Source organism: Cyprinodon tularosa, unplaced genomic scaffold, assembly GCF_016077235.1.
Source record: "Cyprinodon tularosa strain WSP-4 unplaced genomic scaffold, ASM1607723v1 ctg706, whole genome shotgun sequence".
Taxonomy (NCBI): domain Eukaryota; kingdom Metazoa; phylum Chordata; class Actinopteri; order Cyprinodontiformes; family Cyprinodontidae; genus Cyprinodon; species Cyprinodon tularosa.
In genome coordinates this window covers 161,077-175,802 of record NW_024039459.1, presented here as the reverse complement: position 1 = coordinate 175,802, position 14,726 = coordinate 161,077, and the positions used below count along the sequence as shown (strand labels likewise).

Sequence of the window (14,726 nt, the reverse complement as noted above, 5' to 3'; positions counted from 1 at the left end):
ACGGTTGTTGGGAATTCTGGGTTTTCCACATCCTGGGAATGTTTAGAACCTTCCTGAAAGTGTCCAGAAGCTTCAGTTTGGATCAGAACCACAGACCCTCATCTAGAGGTTCTGATCCATTAAAAGATCAGGTTCTGCTAAAATCCACCTGCAGCAGACGACCCAGAAACCGGATCAGAACCACGTCTTAAAATACACTTTTATTTACACAAAACAAACCGACTCAGAATCACAATATTTACAGGAAACATTCAGGACCCGCCCCGGGGGATCCGGCGGACCGGGACCCTGCTCCAGGCCCGGCGGACCCGCTCAGGGCCCGGCAGACCAGGGGCCCAGCGGACCGGGGGCCCGCTCCGGGCCCCGGCGGCCTCGGCAGTTAAGGTCCATCTGGGCCCCTGCGGCGCCTCAGTGGTCCAGGAAGCTGAAGATGCTCCTCTGAGGGTTCTGGGCGGGTCCGGCGTCGCGGTTCCGTCTGCACGGCCTCTTGGCCGCCGGGTTCTGCGCCTCCACCTGGATCCTCTTCTTCGCCACCTGAGGACCAACACACCCAGAACCTTAGGTGGACCCAGCATTGGGTTCTGTAGAACCACAGCTCCCCCTAGTGTTGGAACAAAGATGCTCTGGTGGACCCAGGTAGGTTCTGGTTCCCTCTGGACCGGGCCGACCGGACTCACCTGCTTGTAAGCGGGTTCCGGCGCCGTGTGGACCTTCTCTGGGGAGACGGCGTGGAACAGGAAGCCTCTGGTGCTGCGCGGCGCCAGCGGGTTCCCCTCAGAGATGTTGGCCAGTTTCTGCAGCAGCGCCGGCGGCTGACTGAGCAGAGAACCTCGCCGCACCTGGATCAGAACCAGAAGGTCAGAACCAGAAGGTCAGAAACAGGTCAGAACCGGCGCTGAACCCGGCTGCAGGTGGGAGGGGGGGGGGCAGCTCACCTGAGGAAGGTTCTGGAAGGGGTTCCTCTGATCCGACTGAGGAGGTTCTGCTTCCAACAGATCAAAGCGTTAGTCTGTGACGAACAGAACCTGCAGAACCCGACCCGACCCGACCCACCTTTCCTCTCCAGGGTTCTGGCCGTCAGCTTCTTGGCCAGCTTCATGAAGCGGCTGTCCTCGTCTGCGGCGTCTTCTGCTTCCAGATCTTCTCCTTTCTGGACCTTCTGCTGCGTCTGAGGAGAAGCGCTCCGTTAACGACCCGCTGGGCCCGGTTCTGCTGTGGCGGGTCAGAACCTACCTGCTCTCTGAGCCACTGCTCCCTCTCCAACCGGGCCTTCCTCCTCTGGACCTCAGCCGGGTCCACATCCTCGTCTTCCTCGCCCTCCTCGCCGCCGTCTGGACCCGACCCGTCCGCACCGAACCCGTCGTCTGGAAGAGTCAACAGAACCGTTCCAGAGTCAGAACCACCCATCGGACCTCCACATTGGATCCAGATGGAATAGCAGAAGCTCTGGACCGGTTCTGGAGACAGAACCGCCGATCTGGGTCCTTCAACCGTCACAATGAGGCCCGATTCTGCAGAACCTGCTTTGATCTGGGTTCTGCAGTAACCGGTTCAGGTCGGTTTCAGGGCCTGAAGGTTCTGATGGACCCGGATCTCGGTGGCTCAGAATCAGAACCGGCTGATCCTTCTGCGGATCAGAACCAGAACCTCGGGAGGCTCACCGATGTTCTTCCAGCGGAACCGGCGGGCTCTTCCGGGTCCGTCGGAGTGCAGGTCGCCGTCCGCCAGGTACCGGTCCTGATACAGCCTCAGGCGCCGCTTGTCGTCGTCCAGAAGCTGCTTCCTGTGGAGACGGGACACGGCGCTGAGGCCCGGTCCATCTAGCAAACAGCTGAGAGGTTCTGGTTCTGGTCTCACTCACATGTGGATCTTGTTGACCTGGTTCTGGAGCTCTTCATCTGAAGGAAGCTCCTCCAGCAGCTCCTCTTCCTCGTACTCGCTGCCTTCGTCGCCCTCGTCATCGTCGCTGTCCGCATCGCTTCCTGAAAGCTCCGCCTCCGAGTCCACGTAGTCCCTCAGCGCCCTGCGGACCGACCCGACCCGATTACAGCAGAACCAGCAGAACCGCCTGAAGATCTCAACGTTTAAACTCACATCTTCTTCTTCTTCTCTGGTCTGCGTGGGAGAAACACTCCCTGGAGCTCCTCCTCCTCACCTTCATCAGCAGCTCCATCCTCCTCCTCCTCACCATCATCATCCTCACCTTCGTCCTCCTGCTCATCAGGCTTCAGGTTCAGAGGAAGCAGGAAGCACCAAACAGGAAGTCAGAGGAAACCGTCTCACCTGCTCGCTCTCCACGTCTGACAGCAGATGGAACTCGCAGTCCTCCTCCTGCTGCTCCTCCTCCTGCTGCTGCTCCTCCTCCTGCTGCTCCTCCTCCTGCTGCTCCTCCTCCCTGACAGAAAGTGATGAAGAGCAGAAGGTTGGTCTCTAGAGGAACCTGTGAGGAGGCGGGATCAGTGCTGGTTGGTACCTGTCAGCAGGCAGCGGAGCTGAAGGAGCAGAACCTGGAAGCAGAACCAGACGTTCCTCAGCTGAACTTCCTGAATCTGGGATCAAGGATTCCGGGTCGGAACGCTCACCTTGGCTGGGGAACTTTCCGGAGCACAGGTCCAGCAGCTGCTCCATGGCGCCCTCAGACTCCTCCCCTTTCTCCGCCTGAGTCTGAGGAAACGCTCCAGAGCACAGACCCAGCAGCTCGTCGGCGCCGCCCTCGGCCGAGCCAAAGCCCCCGGAGCAGAACCCCAGCAGCTCCCCCATGTTGGCGTCCATGGCGTTCTCGTCCAGGCTGTCCAGGACCAGCTGTCTCTTGTGGGACGAGGCGTCTCCAGGACGCGGCCCCACGTTCAGGAAGCCGTCTGCGTCCAGCAGCTGGGACTGGGCGTCGTCCTCAAGGGAGAAGCGACCCTGGGAGTCTCCCCCCAGAACCGGGCCGGACGCCGCTCCCCCCAGGGGGCCCGAGTCGGCTCCGGGGGAGGGCGGGGCGTACAGGTCCTGGGAGTCCTCCACGGGGAGGCAGAGGGAGCGCTCTGACAGTCTGCCGGAGCTCTGGGTCACAGCAGAGGAGAGAAGTCAGAAGATCCCAGACGGAAACGCTGATCGGGTCAGAACCTGCAGCCCGACTCACCCTGGAGGCAGAACCCAGGAAGGTGGGCCGGAAGAAGCAGGGCGAAGGAGAACGGAAGGAGCAGAAGGAGGTGCCCCTCCCCCGCTGGCTGCTGACGGGCTGGTAGGAGGTGATCATGGAGGCGGCCAGATCGTCCTTCACCAACGAGTCGTCCTCCTCTGGAGACACACAAACAGTCAGAACCTCCTCTACGCTCCTCAGGCTGCTCCTGCTGCTCCTCACCCACCCGTCTTACTGCTCAGCTCCGTTCCAGCAGGTCCAGACCTCCTCACGCCGTCCCTGGAAAACAGCACATCTTTAGGGCCGTCGTCCCGGCAACGATCGGCGCCAGAGGAAAGGGGAACTCACCCGGTCCGGGAGCAGGAGCTGCCTGGGAACAGCATCAGGGTCCCGTCTGTGTTCACCGGGTCCGGGTTCTGCGCCTCCTCCTCCTCCTCCCTCCCCAGCAGCTCATCCACTCCCTGAAACCCAGACGAAGGTTAAAGGTTCTGATGGAGGAGCAGAACCCCGGCAGAACCTCCATGTTTTCACCTCTTCCTCAGATTCATCCGTCATATCTTCCTCCTCCTCCTCCTCTTCCTCACAGTCTTCGTTGTCGAGGCGATGAAGCTCGGCCCGTCGGGCCCTCTCCTCCTGGCGGCGCTGGGCCATGGCGAGCTGCAGCCGCTGCTTCAGGGTCAGCAGCTTCTCTCCTTCAGAGAGCGACCCGTTAGAAGCGACCCACCAGCAGAACCGGGCCGGTTCTGGTTCTCTCACTGACCTGGTTTGGTGGGAAGCGGCTCCTCCGCTCCCTCCTTCACGGTGACCGAGATGGACTCTGAGTGCAGCTCCTCCCGGCCAGAGGGGGCGCTGTCCTTACGGACCACGGTGAGCTGCAGGGTCCGCTCCACGGCGGGCCGACGCGGGGCGTGGACGTGGCGAAGGTAGCGCTCCTTCAGGGCCTCCACGCCTGAGAAAGACCAGAACCCTGTGAGTTCAGGACCAACCCGCTCCGGATCCAGCCGGGCGCCACGCCGCCGTTACCTGGGTTGGACTGAGGCGGCTCGAGGCGAACGAACGCTCCGTCATCCGGGCTCAGCTTGGCCACGGGAGGCGGGTCCAAACCCAGCTCCTTCAGTCGGGTCAGCTTGTCCTTCTTGGGTTTGGGCGGTTCTGGTCCGGAGCCCAAAGCGGGCTCCGCCTGAGGTTCTGCTGGTTGGACTTCAGATGCGTCTGCCTTCAGGTTCTGGTCCAGAGGAGCATCTGAGGGTTCAGAACCGGCACCCGGCGGCGCCTCCTCCAGACTCTCAGAGAGCAGCAGCATCGGACCCGACTCAGGTTCTGGTTCTGGTTCTGCTGCAGCTTCTGCAGGGAGGTTCTGCTGCGGGGACGAGGCGGCGGCAGGTTCAGACTGGAGCTGATTGGCCGACAGATCCAGAGAAGGAGGGGCCTCCTGCTGAGTGGGCGGAGCAGACGGCGCCTCCAGCATAAGTTCTGAGTATCTGGAAGACCTGAGAGGAAGACCATCATCATCATCATGAGCCAGACCCGGAGGAACACGGCGGCAGAACCAGCAGAACCAAGGAGCAGAACCGACCCATTTCCTGACCAACCTCAGCCGCTACATGTTTGGTTTCAGGGTTTTCAGCATTAGCGCCACCTAGAGGACTGGAGGTTCCTAAAGAACCACCGTCATTATTTTAGCATTTATGCACATTTACTGAAATCCTGCTTTAGTGTCTAACGCCTGTTTGGCGCCCTCCTCAGGTCAGGAGGGGTCACTGCATCTGATTTAGCTGCTGGTCTAATGGGGATGTGAAGCGGTTCAATTAGAGATCAGATTAGAAAAGTTAATTAATAGATCGATTAAAATGAGGGATTCCACTTTAAATGACAAATTAATATCGACCCGATATGAGCAAAGATATTAAATACTTTTACTGCTCATTTTGTTCTTTACAACATTAGAAAAAAGCCTAAACAAGTTATTTTACTGAGAGAAACGACCACTATTTATAGACCCCACTAGACCATTGGCGGACACACCTGATCCCTGTGGTCAGATTATGTTGAGCCAGAAACTGAAATCATTCTTGATCGATTGAGGAGCAGTCCTGTGTGAGATGAGCGGCTGAGATCTCGCGAGAGCTGTGGGCGTGTGCGTAAGTAAAAATGGCGACATACAGGTAATTCAAAACAAACAATTCCAGTCCTGGTAAGTAAGCCAATAAGTGTAAATAAAACAAGCAGATTTAAACTTTGACAATTGTACCGTATTTCCGAGGGAACAAACTGGAAGACGAGACCTTGACGAGCCTGGAGAGCTACCTGGACGAGTGTTTTGACAACATCGTAATGGGGAAGAATCCCACATCCACAAACACACCGTCTTCCAAACGATGTCGGTCTAGTTCAACCAGTGCTGCTTCTACATCTACTTTGTCTCCAGACAGGAGCTACAGCGACGTCCTGGAATCCATCGACAAAAAGCTAACTAGCTTGGACGCCCGCCTTGCCCTGGTAGAAGTCCTGCATAAGGAGTTTCAAGCTTTGAGAGAGTCGCTGGAATTCAGCCAAGCTCAGCTGGCCTCCGTCACCGCCGAGAATGAAGCGCTGAAGGGGGAAGTCACCAAACTCGCCGAGGGGATGATCCAGCTGTCCGGCGAAAATAGAAAGATGAAGGAATCCATTCTGGACATTCAGTCGCGGAGCATGAGAGACAATCTCGTCTTCGCTGGAATCGCTGAACAGCAGGACGAGGACCCTGAGACGATAGTACGTGAGTTCCTCCAGAAGAAGCTGAAAATCCCGGCGGACCAGGTAAAAAACATCACCTTCCATCGCGTTCACCGGCTCGGAGGTAAGAAGCCTGATAAATCCCGTCCTAGACCAATTGTAGCTAAGTTTGAGCATTACAAGCAGAAAGAGCAGGTCAGGAGTCAGGGCAGAGAGCTGAGAGGAACAGATTTCAGCGTCAATGACCAGTATCCAAAGGAAATATTAGATCGCAGGCGAGCGTTATTCCCAATCAGGAAGAAATACATCAGTGAAGGCGTCAGAGCTACAGTAGCAGTTGACAAACTTTATATTAATGGTCAGTTGTTCAGGGATCAGAAGATCACTCCTTGGCTTTATTAGATGCACAACAGGCGGGTTTAAAAGCATGTGACACCTGATCAAAGTGTATAGAACATTTCACGGTGATAAATGAAATATATGCACAGCTCTAGAGCACGTTTGCACGGTATGACTGCTAGTCACAGCTGGGTACAGAATGCATGGGCTGGGGTTCTTTTTCTTTCACCTTTTCTCACTCATTGCACTCTTAATTTTCTGTCTTCCTTTTCCTTATTCGTCTGCTTCTTCCCTGTGGTCCACACAATCACAAGCACACGGTTTGATGCTACCTGCATCTAGGTATAACTATTTATTCAGAGGCATGTACTTTTCATCTTCTCACTCACACCTATGGTGAATGTAAGGTTTGTGACATGGAATGTGCATGGGGCTGGCACCAGAGAGAAAAAGCTTAAGATTTTTAACCAGCTTAAAAGATTAAATGCAGATGTTGTCTTATTGCAAGAAACCCATAAATCAGCGGCATCTATAAGTGATCTTAACTCCCCTGAGTTCCCTGATGTGTTTGCAGCCTGCTATAACTCTAGACAGAGAGGGGTAGCTATTTTAATCCACAAAAACCTCAGTTTTACTTTATTAGACAAAATTATAGATCCTGAAGGCAGATTCATCATAATTAAAATATCTATTTATAACCAAAAGTTGTGTATTGTCAGCATATATGGTCCAAATGTTGACGACCCCTCATTCTTCCACAAAGTTTTTCATGCACTTTCAAAGCACGGGGATTGTTCTCTAATTATTGGGGGTGACCTCAACTTTGGTCTAAATGGAGAAATGGACAGGTTGAGTACAACAGGGACCCAGCGCAGTTGGCAATCATTAAATGTAGTCAAACAATACATGAGTGATTTTGGTCTTTGCGATGCATGGCGATCTCTTCATCCTAACAGTAAGGAATACACTTTCTTTTCCAATGTCCATCATTCCTACTCTCGTCTGGACTATTTCCTAATCAGCAGCTCACTGCTGTCTGACGTCTCAGATGCTGTAATCCATCCTATTGCTGTCAGTGATCATGCTCCTGTTACTTTAACCCTAATAAATAAAAAAATAGCCCTACAAAACAAGAGCTGGAGATTAAATACATCACTGCTTAAAGATGAAGAGTTTCTCAAATTTTTCAAGGAAGAGTGGGCATCATACTTGGTGTGCAATGATTTACCAGGAACATCAGCATCTATACTTTGGGAGGCAGGGAAAGCAGTGATGAGAGGTAAAATTATTTCATTTTCATCTCATAAAAAAAAGTTAGAACAAAAAAAGATCGAGCAATTAGAGGGAAAAATAAAGTTACTAGAAAGCTCGCTAGATGAGGAAAAGTTAGGGGAAATCCGTAAAACAAAACTAGAACTAAACGAATTTATTGAAAAACAAAATAAATTTTTAATTCAAAGACTTCGAATTGACAACTTTGAACATAGCAATAAGTCAGGAAGCTTCTTAGCTAACCAGCTAAAAATAAACAAAGAAAAAACGACTATATTTGCAGTTACAGATTCAATTGGTAATACATTACAGGATCCGGAGGATATTAACAATGCCTTCCGAGATTTCTATAAATCTTTATACACATCACAGTTAAATCCATCAGATAATGATATCAAGCGATTTCTGGATAAAATAACTCTTCCTAAATTATCAGAGAGTCAAAGAGCGACCTTGGACTCACCGCTGTCTACAGCTGAAGTTCAGGAAGCATTAAAAAACATGCCAAATAATAAAGCGCCAGGTCCAGACGGGTTCCCTACTGAGTTCTATAAAGAGTTCTGGGACATTCTGGCCCCAACGTTCCACAGAATGCTGCAGGAAACTCTAGATAATGGCAAATTTCCAGTTAATATGAATTCTGCCACCATTAGTCTCCTGCTTAAGCCAGGCAAAGATCCTATGTTTCCGACCAGCTATCGTCCCATATCCTTAATTAATGTGGATATTAAAATAATCTGTAAAGCTTTAGCAAAACAATTAGATAAAGTCACTCCTCTCATAATCCACCCAGATCAAACTGGCTTCATTAAAGGGAGGCAGTCAGCTACTAACACACGCAGACTGCTGAATTTAATAGATTATTCCTACAGCAAAAATCTTAAATCCTATATATTGTCCTTAGATGCAGAAAAAGCATTCGATAGAGTAAACTGGAAATTTTTATTTGCTACTCTACATAAATTTGGCTTTGGCAATTCCTTTATAAATTGGTTAAAAATATTATACAGCTTCCCAACAGCCTGTGTCAGGACAAACAATCAAACATCTTCCAGTTTTGTCTCCAGAGGGGCACCAGACAGGGATGCCCGCTCTCCCCCTCACTTTTTGCTATTTTTATCGAGCCTCTGGCTGCTACAATCAGACAAACAAATATGATTAAAGGTATAAAAGGCATGAAAATGGAGCATAAAATTAGTCTTTACGCAGATGATGTATTACTTTATCTCCAGCACTCAAACACTTGCCTCTCTCAAGTGATTAGTTTACTAGAATCTTTCTCAAAAGTCTCAGAATACTCTATAAATTGGTCTAAATCTGTAATACTACCAATTAATTGCTCTCTACAGAATCCCTCAGGTCTACAATTGCAATCAGGAAATATCAAATATTTGGGAATTACTGTGTCATCTAAACTAGCTGAGTTACCAAAACTCAACCACACCCCAGATTATGTTTAGCCGTTTCTATGGAAACCATCATGATCTAATGGGCTCGATGTTTTCTATAATAAATGTCTCTGATGTCCGGTTCTGTCTGCGTGCTGCTGAGGATCCTGATGGGGAGCAAACCGCCGCCGTCGGCCTCAGGTCTGTTTTCGTTCTGTTGAAGCTCGGCTGAGAAGCAACGCCGAGTTTCAATCTATATCATTATTTCTAGTTATTTCTGTAACTATTTGTTGTTTTTCCTTCATAAAGGAGGAGAAGCGTGGATTTATCAGGTGTGTAATATTAAGCGGCAGGTTAGAGGAACGTTAACCCAGCAGGAGGAGCTTACTTGAGCAAGGCCATGGCGGGGCCCTGGGGCCGAGCCCTCCTCCTGAAGAACTGCTCGATGGTCTTGGGTTGGGGGATGTGGTACGGCAGACCCAGGGTGGACTCTGAGGAGGAGAACAGGGTGAGCGTCCTGGACATCAGACCACTCACCGGATGATGATGATGATGGCGGTACGCACCGCGGACCAGCCTCTGAGACTCGCTGTGCAGCTGCTTCATGGCGTCCCTGCTGGCGCGGGCGGCTCTCCTCTCCTGGAGGGGAAACCATGTCAGGAGGGTCTAACTTTTCATTTCTCAGGACGTTTGGAGCTGTGGCGCTGCCTACCTGACGCTGAGGCTTCTCTGAAGCCTCCTCATCCTCGTCTTCATCCAGGGGCGGAGCCTGCAGGTGAGACAGACCCAGAGGAACCTTTTCAGGACCGAACCGCGTTTCCTGGATCGTTTTCATCTCCGCTTGCTTTTTACCTCCAGTTTTTTCAGCTTCCGTCTGGCCGCAGCTCGGATGGCGTCCAGAGACTCCTCCTCCTCCTCCTCATCATCCAGGCCGGCGTCAAACAGGTCTGGGTCTCCCAGCAGGCAGCCGCTGTCGTTCAGAAGCGGAGGCTGAGCTCCTCCCTGAAGACAGGAGCTGTGAAGTGATCCGTTGGTCTAAAGTGTGAGATGTTCAGGATGAAGGACTCACCTCCTCTTCCTCAGAGCTCCTCTCTGCTCCCTTCCTCTTCTTCTTCAGGTCTTCCACCGCTTTGCTGCGTTTCCTCCTCTTCTCACGGTTTCTCTGACTCTTCTCCCTCCTCTTCGCCGTCACAGCCTCCTCCTCAGGAGAGCAGGTGATCCTCCTGCTCCGCTGCGCTCCATCCCTCCTGCCCTCCTCTTCCTCTCCGCTGGAAGCAGGTGACCCCGGGGCCTCGGCCACGCCCTTCTCCACTGCTTCTTCCTCGCTGTCGCTGTCTCTGATGGCGTTACGCCGCGGCTTCCTGTGAGCCGTGATGTCCTCGTCTTCCTCTGAATCTGAGAAACAAACCCGGTTTAGAATCGAACCAATCAGGATGCAGCTCCAGGCGCCGGCGGCAGGAGAGAGGGAGCGCCTCCTCTGCATCACTGCTGCTTCACTGACGAAGGAGCCGTTCAGTTTCAAGCTTTCATTGAACAGGTTTCTATATTTTCTTCTTTCAGCTGCTTCACTGAAAGCCCTAAAAGTATTTAGACTTTTCCATCCTGTATGTAGGAGGATGTGGGATCGATGCCTGGTTTGTAGCGTCTTACACGCCATATTTTGTATAACTGTCGAGAAACACACAATCATGCCGCCGCCAACGGGCGACGCCATTATTGTTTTGGTTAGGTGTCATCAGTGTGATGCAGAGTCTGGGACATGATTTAGGGTCTCAACAGTTCATCAGTCTGATGGCGGCGGGGAAGAAGCTGCTGCAGAACCTGCTGGTCAGCCCTTGGGGGGTGGGGGGAATGACCCCCCACCCCCCCCACCATGGACTGTTCTCCCTGCTGCCCTCTGGGAAGAGGCTTCCCAGCATTCCATGCAGGACCAGCAGGTTCTGCAGCAGCTTCTTCCCCACCGCCATCACACTGATGAACCGCTGAGACTCTGCATCACACCGACCACATCAATACGTTTTTTCTCTCCCAATGTTTACATCTGATCACTGCTGCACTTGGAAATGTCACGAGAGCTCTATGAAATTAAATGTTTGGTTTTTTTTTTACTCACTGTATACAAAACGAGGATAAAAGTTGTCCAAGTCTAAACCCAGCATTAGTATCTAGACTAGAGCTGCCAGTCTGGTAAACAATCTGGTTGTTATTGATAATTATAAAGGTTAACCGTTTTATGAAGAGCAACATCAAACTATCAGAAAACTTAATGACTAAAATTAGACTCAAATAATAGTTTTCATCCTGATGACTAAATCCAAGATGGCGGTGTAACCATCAGTGGCAGCAGGAAGCTGCTGTGACCTTTGCTCCGCTGGCTGCAGGTACCTGGAAGGCTGTCCCTCTGCTCCTCCATGGTGGGGGTGACCCCCTCCTCAGCTGGAGATCCCATTCCGCTGTCAGAGTCGCTCTCTGTCGTCCGGGCAACAGCTGGCGCCACTTCAGCCTGATACAACAACAGACGGTTTAGTAGGGTGGAGCAGGTCTACTGCTGCAGGTCCTGGATGATAGAACACAGAAGCACGGTCAGAACCTTCAGAACCGGTCCTGATCACCACTTTACACACTTAGTCTGGGTCTAAAGTCAGTAGAACGTGGTACAGGTCACTGTGTGTGTGGGGGGGCCCCGGCCTGGATGCAGCTGATGGAGAATAAAGATGGTGGATCCCTCATTAACGCATCAGAAAGGCTCCGTTAGCAGATCAACCTGGAACTCTGGGATTAACATCCACCGAGTCCAGACCCCCCCGGTCCAGACCACCAGGTCCGCCCCCGAGTCCAGACCAACAGGTCCGCCCCCGAGTCCAGACCAACAGGTCCGCCCGAGTCCAGACCAACAGGTCCGCCCGAGTCCAGACCAACAGGTCCCCCCACCGGTCCAGACCAACTGAGTCTAGACCAACAGGTTCAACAGGTCCGCCCGAGTCCAGACCAACAGGTCCCCCCACCGGTCCAGACCAACAGGTCCCCCCACCGGTCCAGACCAACAGGTCCCCCCACCGGTCCAGACCAACAGGTCCCCCCACCGGTCCAGACCAACAGGTCCGCCCCCGAGTCCAGACCAACAGGTCCCCCCACCGGTCCAGACCAACAGGTCCGCCCGAGTCCAGACCAACAGGTCCCCCCACCGGTCCAGACCAACAGGTCCCCCCACCGGTCCAGACCAACAGGTCCGCCCGAGTCCAGACCAACAGGTCCCCCCACCGGTCCAGACCAACAGGTCCCCCCACCGGTCCAGACCAACAGGTCCCCCCACCGGTCCAGACCAACAGGTCCGCCCCCGAGTCCAGACCAACAGGTCCCCCCACCGGTCCAGACCAACAGGTCCGCCCCCGAGTCCAGACCAACAGGTCCGCCCGAGTCCAGACCAACAGGTCCCCCCACCGGTCCAGACCAACAGGTCCCCCCACCGGTCCAGACCAACAGGTCCCCCCACCGGTCCAGACCAACAGGTCCGCCCCCGAGTCCAGACCAACAGGTCCCCCCACCGGTCCAGACCAACAGGTCCGCCCCCGAGTCCAGACCAACAGGTCCGCCCGAGTCCAGACCAACAGGTCCCCCCACCGGTCCAGACCAACAGGTCCCCCCACCGGTCCAGACCAACAGGTCCGCCCGAGTCCAGACCAACAGGTCCCCCCACCGGTCCAGACCAACAGGTCCCCCCACCGGTCCAGACCAACTGAGTCTAGACCAACAGGTTCAACAGGTCCGCCCGAGTCCAGACCAACAGGTCCCCCCCACCGGTCCAGACCAACAGGTCCCCCCACCGGTCCAGACCAACAGGTCCCCCCACCGGTCCAGACCAACAGGTCCCCCCACCGGTCCAGACCAACAGGTCCCCCCACCGGTCCAGACCACCAGGTCCGCCCGAGCCCAGACCAACAGGTCCACCCGAGCCCAGACCAACAGGTCCACCCGTGTCCAGGATGGGGGACCAGCAAGGGGCTCTAGAACCCAGTGATGGGTGATCTGCTAAAGGGCAGTGCGGCTTCCAGCTGTGGCGCCTGAAGGCAAACAATGACCCATCGTAGCTTCCGTCCAGCCTCCATTAAACCTCCACCAGCCGGACCTCCTGCTGCCCCTGAATCCGCCTAACAGGAGCTGCTATCAGGCAGCTAAGGTCCACTTTAGGTCGAGGCTCAGCGAATGGAGCAGGCCTCACTGGAGCCCAGCCCTGCTGAACCTGAAGCTAACTCAGCTAGCAGGCTAGCAGCTGTTAGCAAACATCAGACCAACGGAACCAGAACCGAATCAGAACCACGATGACACCGAACAGGAACTCTGCCGAACCGGCCCGGTTCTTTACCTGCTGCTGGGAGACAACCTCATGGCTCATGGCTGATCGGAGGATCCTCAAGAACCAGAACCAGCAGAGACCCGCTCAGCCGAACCCGCTCAGCCGAACCCGCTCAGCCGAACCCGCTCAGCCGAACCCGCGCTGGAAGCACCGATCCTGCGACACCGAGAGAAGTTCGGAGGTGTTTGTTCCACATTCAGCTCCTCTTCCTCCCGCTCCGCGCGCTCCGCTCACTTTGAGCTTTGGCGCGCGCTGACAGCTGCTGCTCCGCTTTAATGATAGAGCTGTCAATCACCCAAACCTCTTCTTCTTCTTCTTATGGGGTTTTATGGCGGTTGGCAGACTTGTGAATTGTGCATTACCGCCACCAACTGATATGGAGTAAAGCAAGAAAACAGAAAACGATTCACCCCCCCCCCCCCCCCCCCAAAAAAAAAAAAAAAAAAAAAAAAAAAAAAAAAAAAAAAAACCTGTGTAACTTAAACCAACATAATACTAAATCACATTTGCCCATATAATTTTTAATTTACTCTAGGTCATCTTAACTCTGCCAGTTTCTGATGGTCCCATCGGTCCTCCCATCATACTTCCAACCATCTCCCAGTTCAAATCTTTAATGTCCAGATATTTTTCTGCAGCCTTCACTATTATTTTGATTTTTTCCGTTTTTTTTGTTGTCTGTGCAGTACAATTAATTACTTCTACCATGAAAAGAACAAAATTTGTCTTTTTAACAATTAGTGAGTCTTCATCAATTTTTTGATTCTCTAGAGGTTTGGAATTTGCCGTGTGTTGAACTGTAGGTTTGGGTTTTTCTGACTGAGATGGGATCCTTTTTGCAGCTTCAGCGTAGGTTATTCCGAGCTCAAATTTCATTTTTTTAATTTCCTCAGACCTTTTGCTTGCTTCACAGCCGCGATAAGCAGCAGTATGTTCTCCACCACAATTACAGCATTTTATTATAGCTTCTTTTCCACATTTACCATATTCGTGTTCTCCTGCACACCTTCCACACCTCTGTTTCCCTTTACAAACTGCTGCAATGTGACCGAATTTTTGGCATTTGAAACATCTCAATGGTGGAGGATTGTAGATTTTGACATTATAGCTTATGTAACCGATGAATACTTTGCTTGGTAATTGCTCTTCCTCAAATTTAATTAGCACTGATAAACTGTCAGATCTTTCTCCGTTTCTTGTTGTTTTTAACCGTTTTACTTCTTTTACTTTTGCACCGCTTATGTTTTCCAGAATCTCTTTTTCAGAAATTTTTAGAGGAACTCCTCCAATGACTCCCCTGCTGATCTTTTTGTTCTCCATTAGGCTGCACTGAACTCTTATCCCGTCAATTTTGTTGATCCGTATTGCTTTGCCTTGCTGGGCGCTGTCTCTGCAGTTAATTAGCAGGTCTCCACTGTACAGAATTCTGGCACCTCTGACTTCTCCGACAAGTTTATTGATGGTTTTTGTTAAGTGAACCGGATTCCAATTTGTAAAAGAGTCTGCCTGATTAACGACTTTGAATATGACT

General features: G+C 52.4%; 1 protein-coding gene across 1 annotated transcript; it reads right to left on the bottom strand.

The window, feature by feature from the left end:
* Positions 1-340: 340 nt before the first annotated feature.
* LOC119772291 (claspin) lies at positions 341-13,474 on the bottom strand. The gene is made up of 23 exons (XM_038268644.1): positions 13,205-13,474; positions 11,227-11,344; positions 9,911-10,236; positions 9,694-9,843; positions 9,554-9,610; positions 9,408-9,480; positions 9,230-9,332; positions 4,151-4,617; positions 3,888-4,076; positions 3,659-3,819; positions 3,476-3,588; positions 3,354-3,406; positions 3,128-3,285; positions 2,474-3,048; positions 2,284-2,365; positions 2,095-2,225; positions 1,862-2,023; positions 1,662-1,783; positions 1,234-1,364; positions 1,054-1,168; positions 936-982; positions 678-839; positions 341-534 (listed from the first exon to the last, which is right to left on the bottom strand). The coding sequence occupies exons 1-23, from the start codon at positions 13,232-13,234 to the stop codon at positions 409-411; spliced, it is 3,651 nt and encodes a 1,216-aa protein (XP_038124572.1). The 5' UTR covers positions 13,235-13,474; the 3' UTR covers positions 341-408.
* Positions 13,475-14,726: the final 1,252 nt, after the last annotated feature.

Excerpts from the sequence above, each read along its gene's own strand:
- LOC119772291 (XM_038268644.1), bottom strand. The coding sequence starts at position 13,234 with ATGAGCCATGAGGTTGTCTCCCAGCAGCAG. Across the intron at positions 4,618-9,229 it reads CCCGCCATGGCCTTGCTCAA|GTCTTCCAGATACTCAGAAC; the intron begins GTAAGCTCCTCC and ends TCTTCCTCTCAG. Across the intron at positions 840-935 it reads CCTTCCAGAACCTTCCTCAG|GTGCGGCGAGGTTCTCTGCT; the intron begins GTGAGCTGCCCC and ends GTTCTGATCCAG.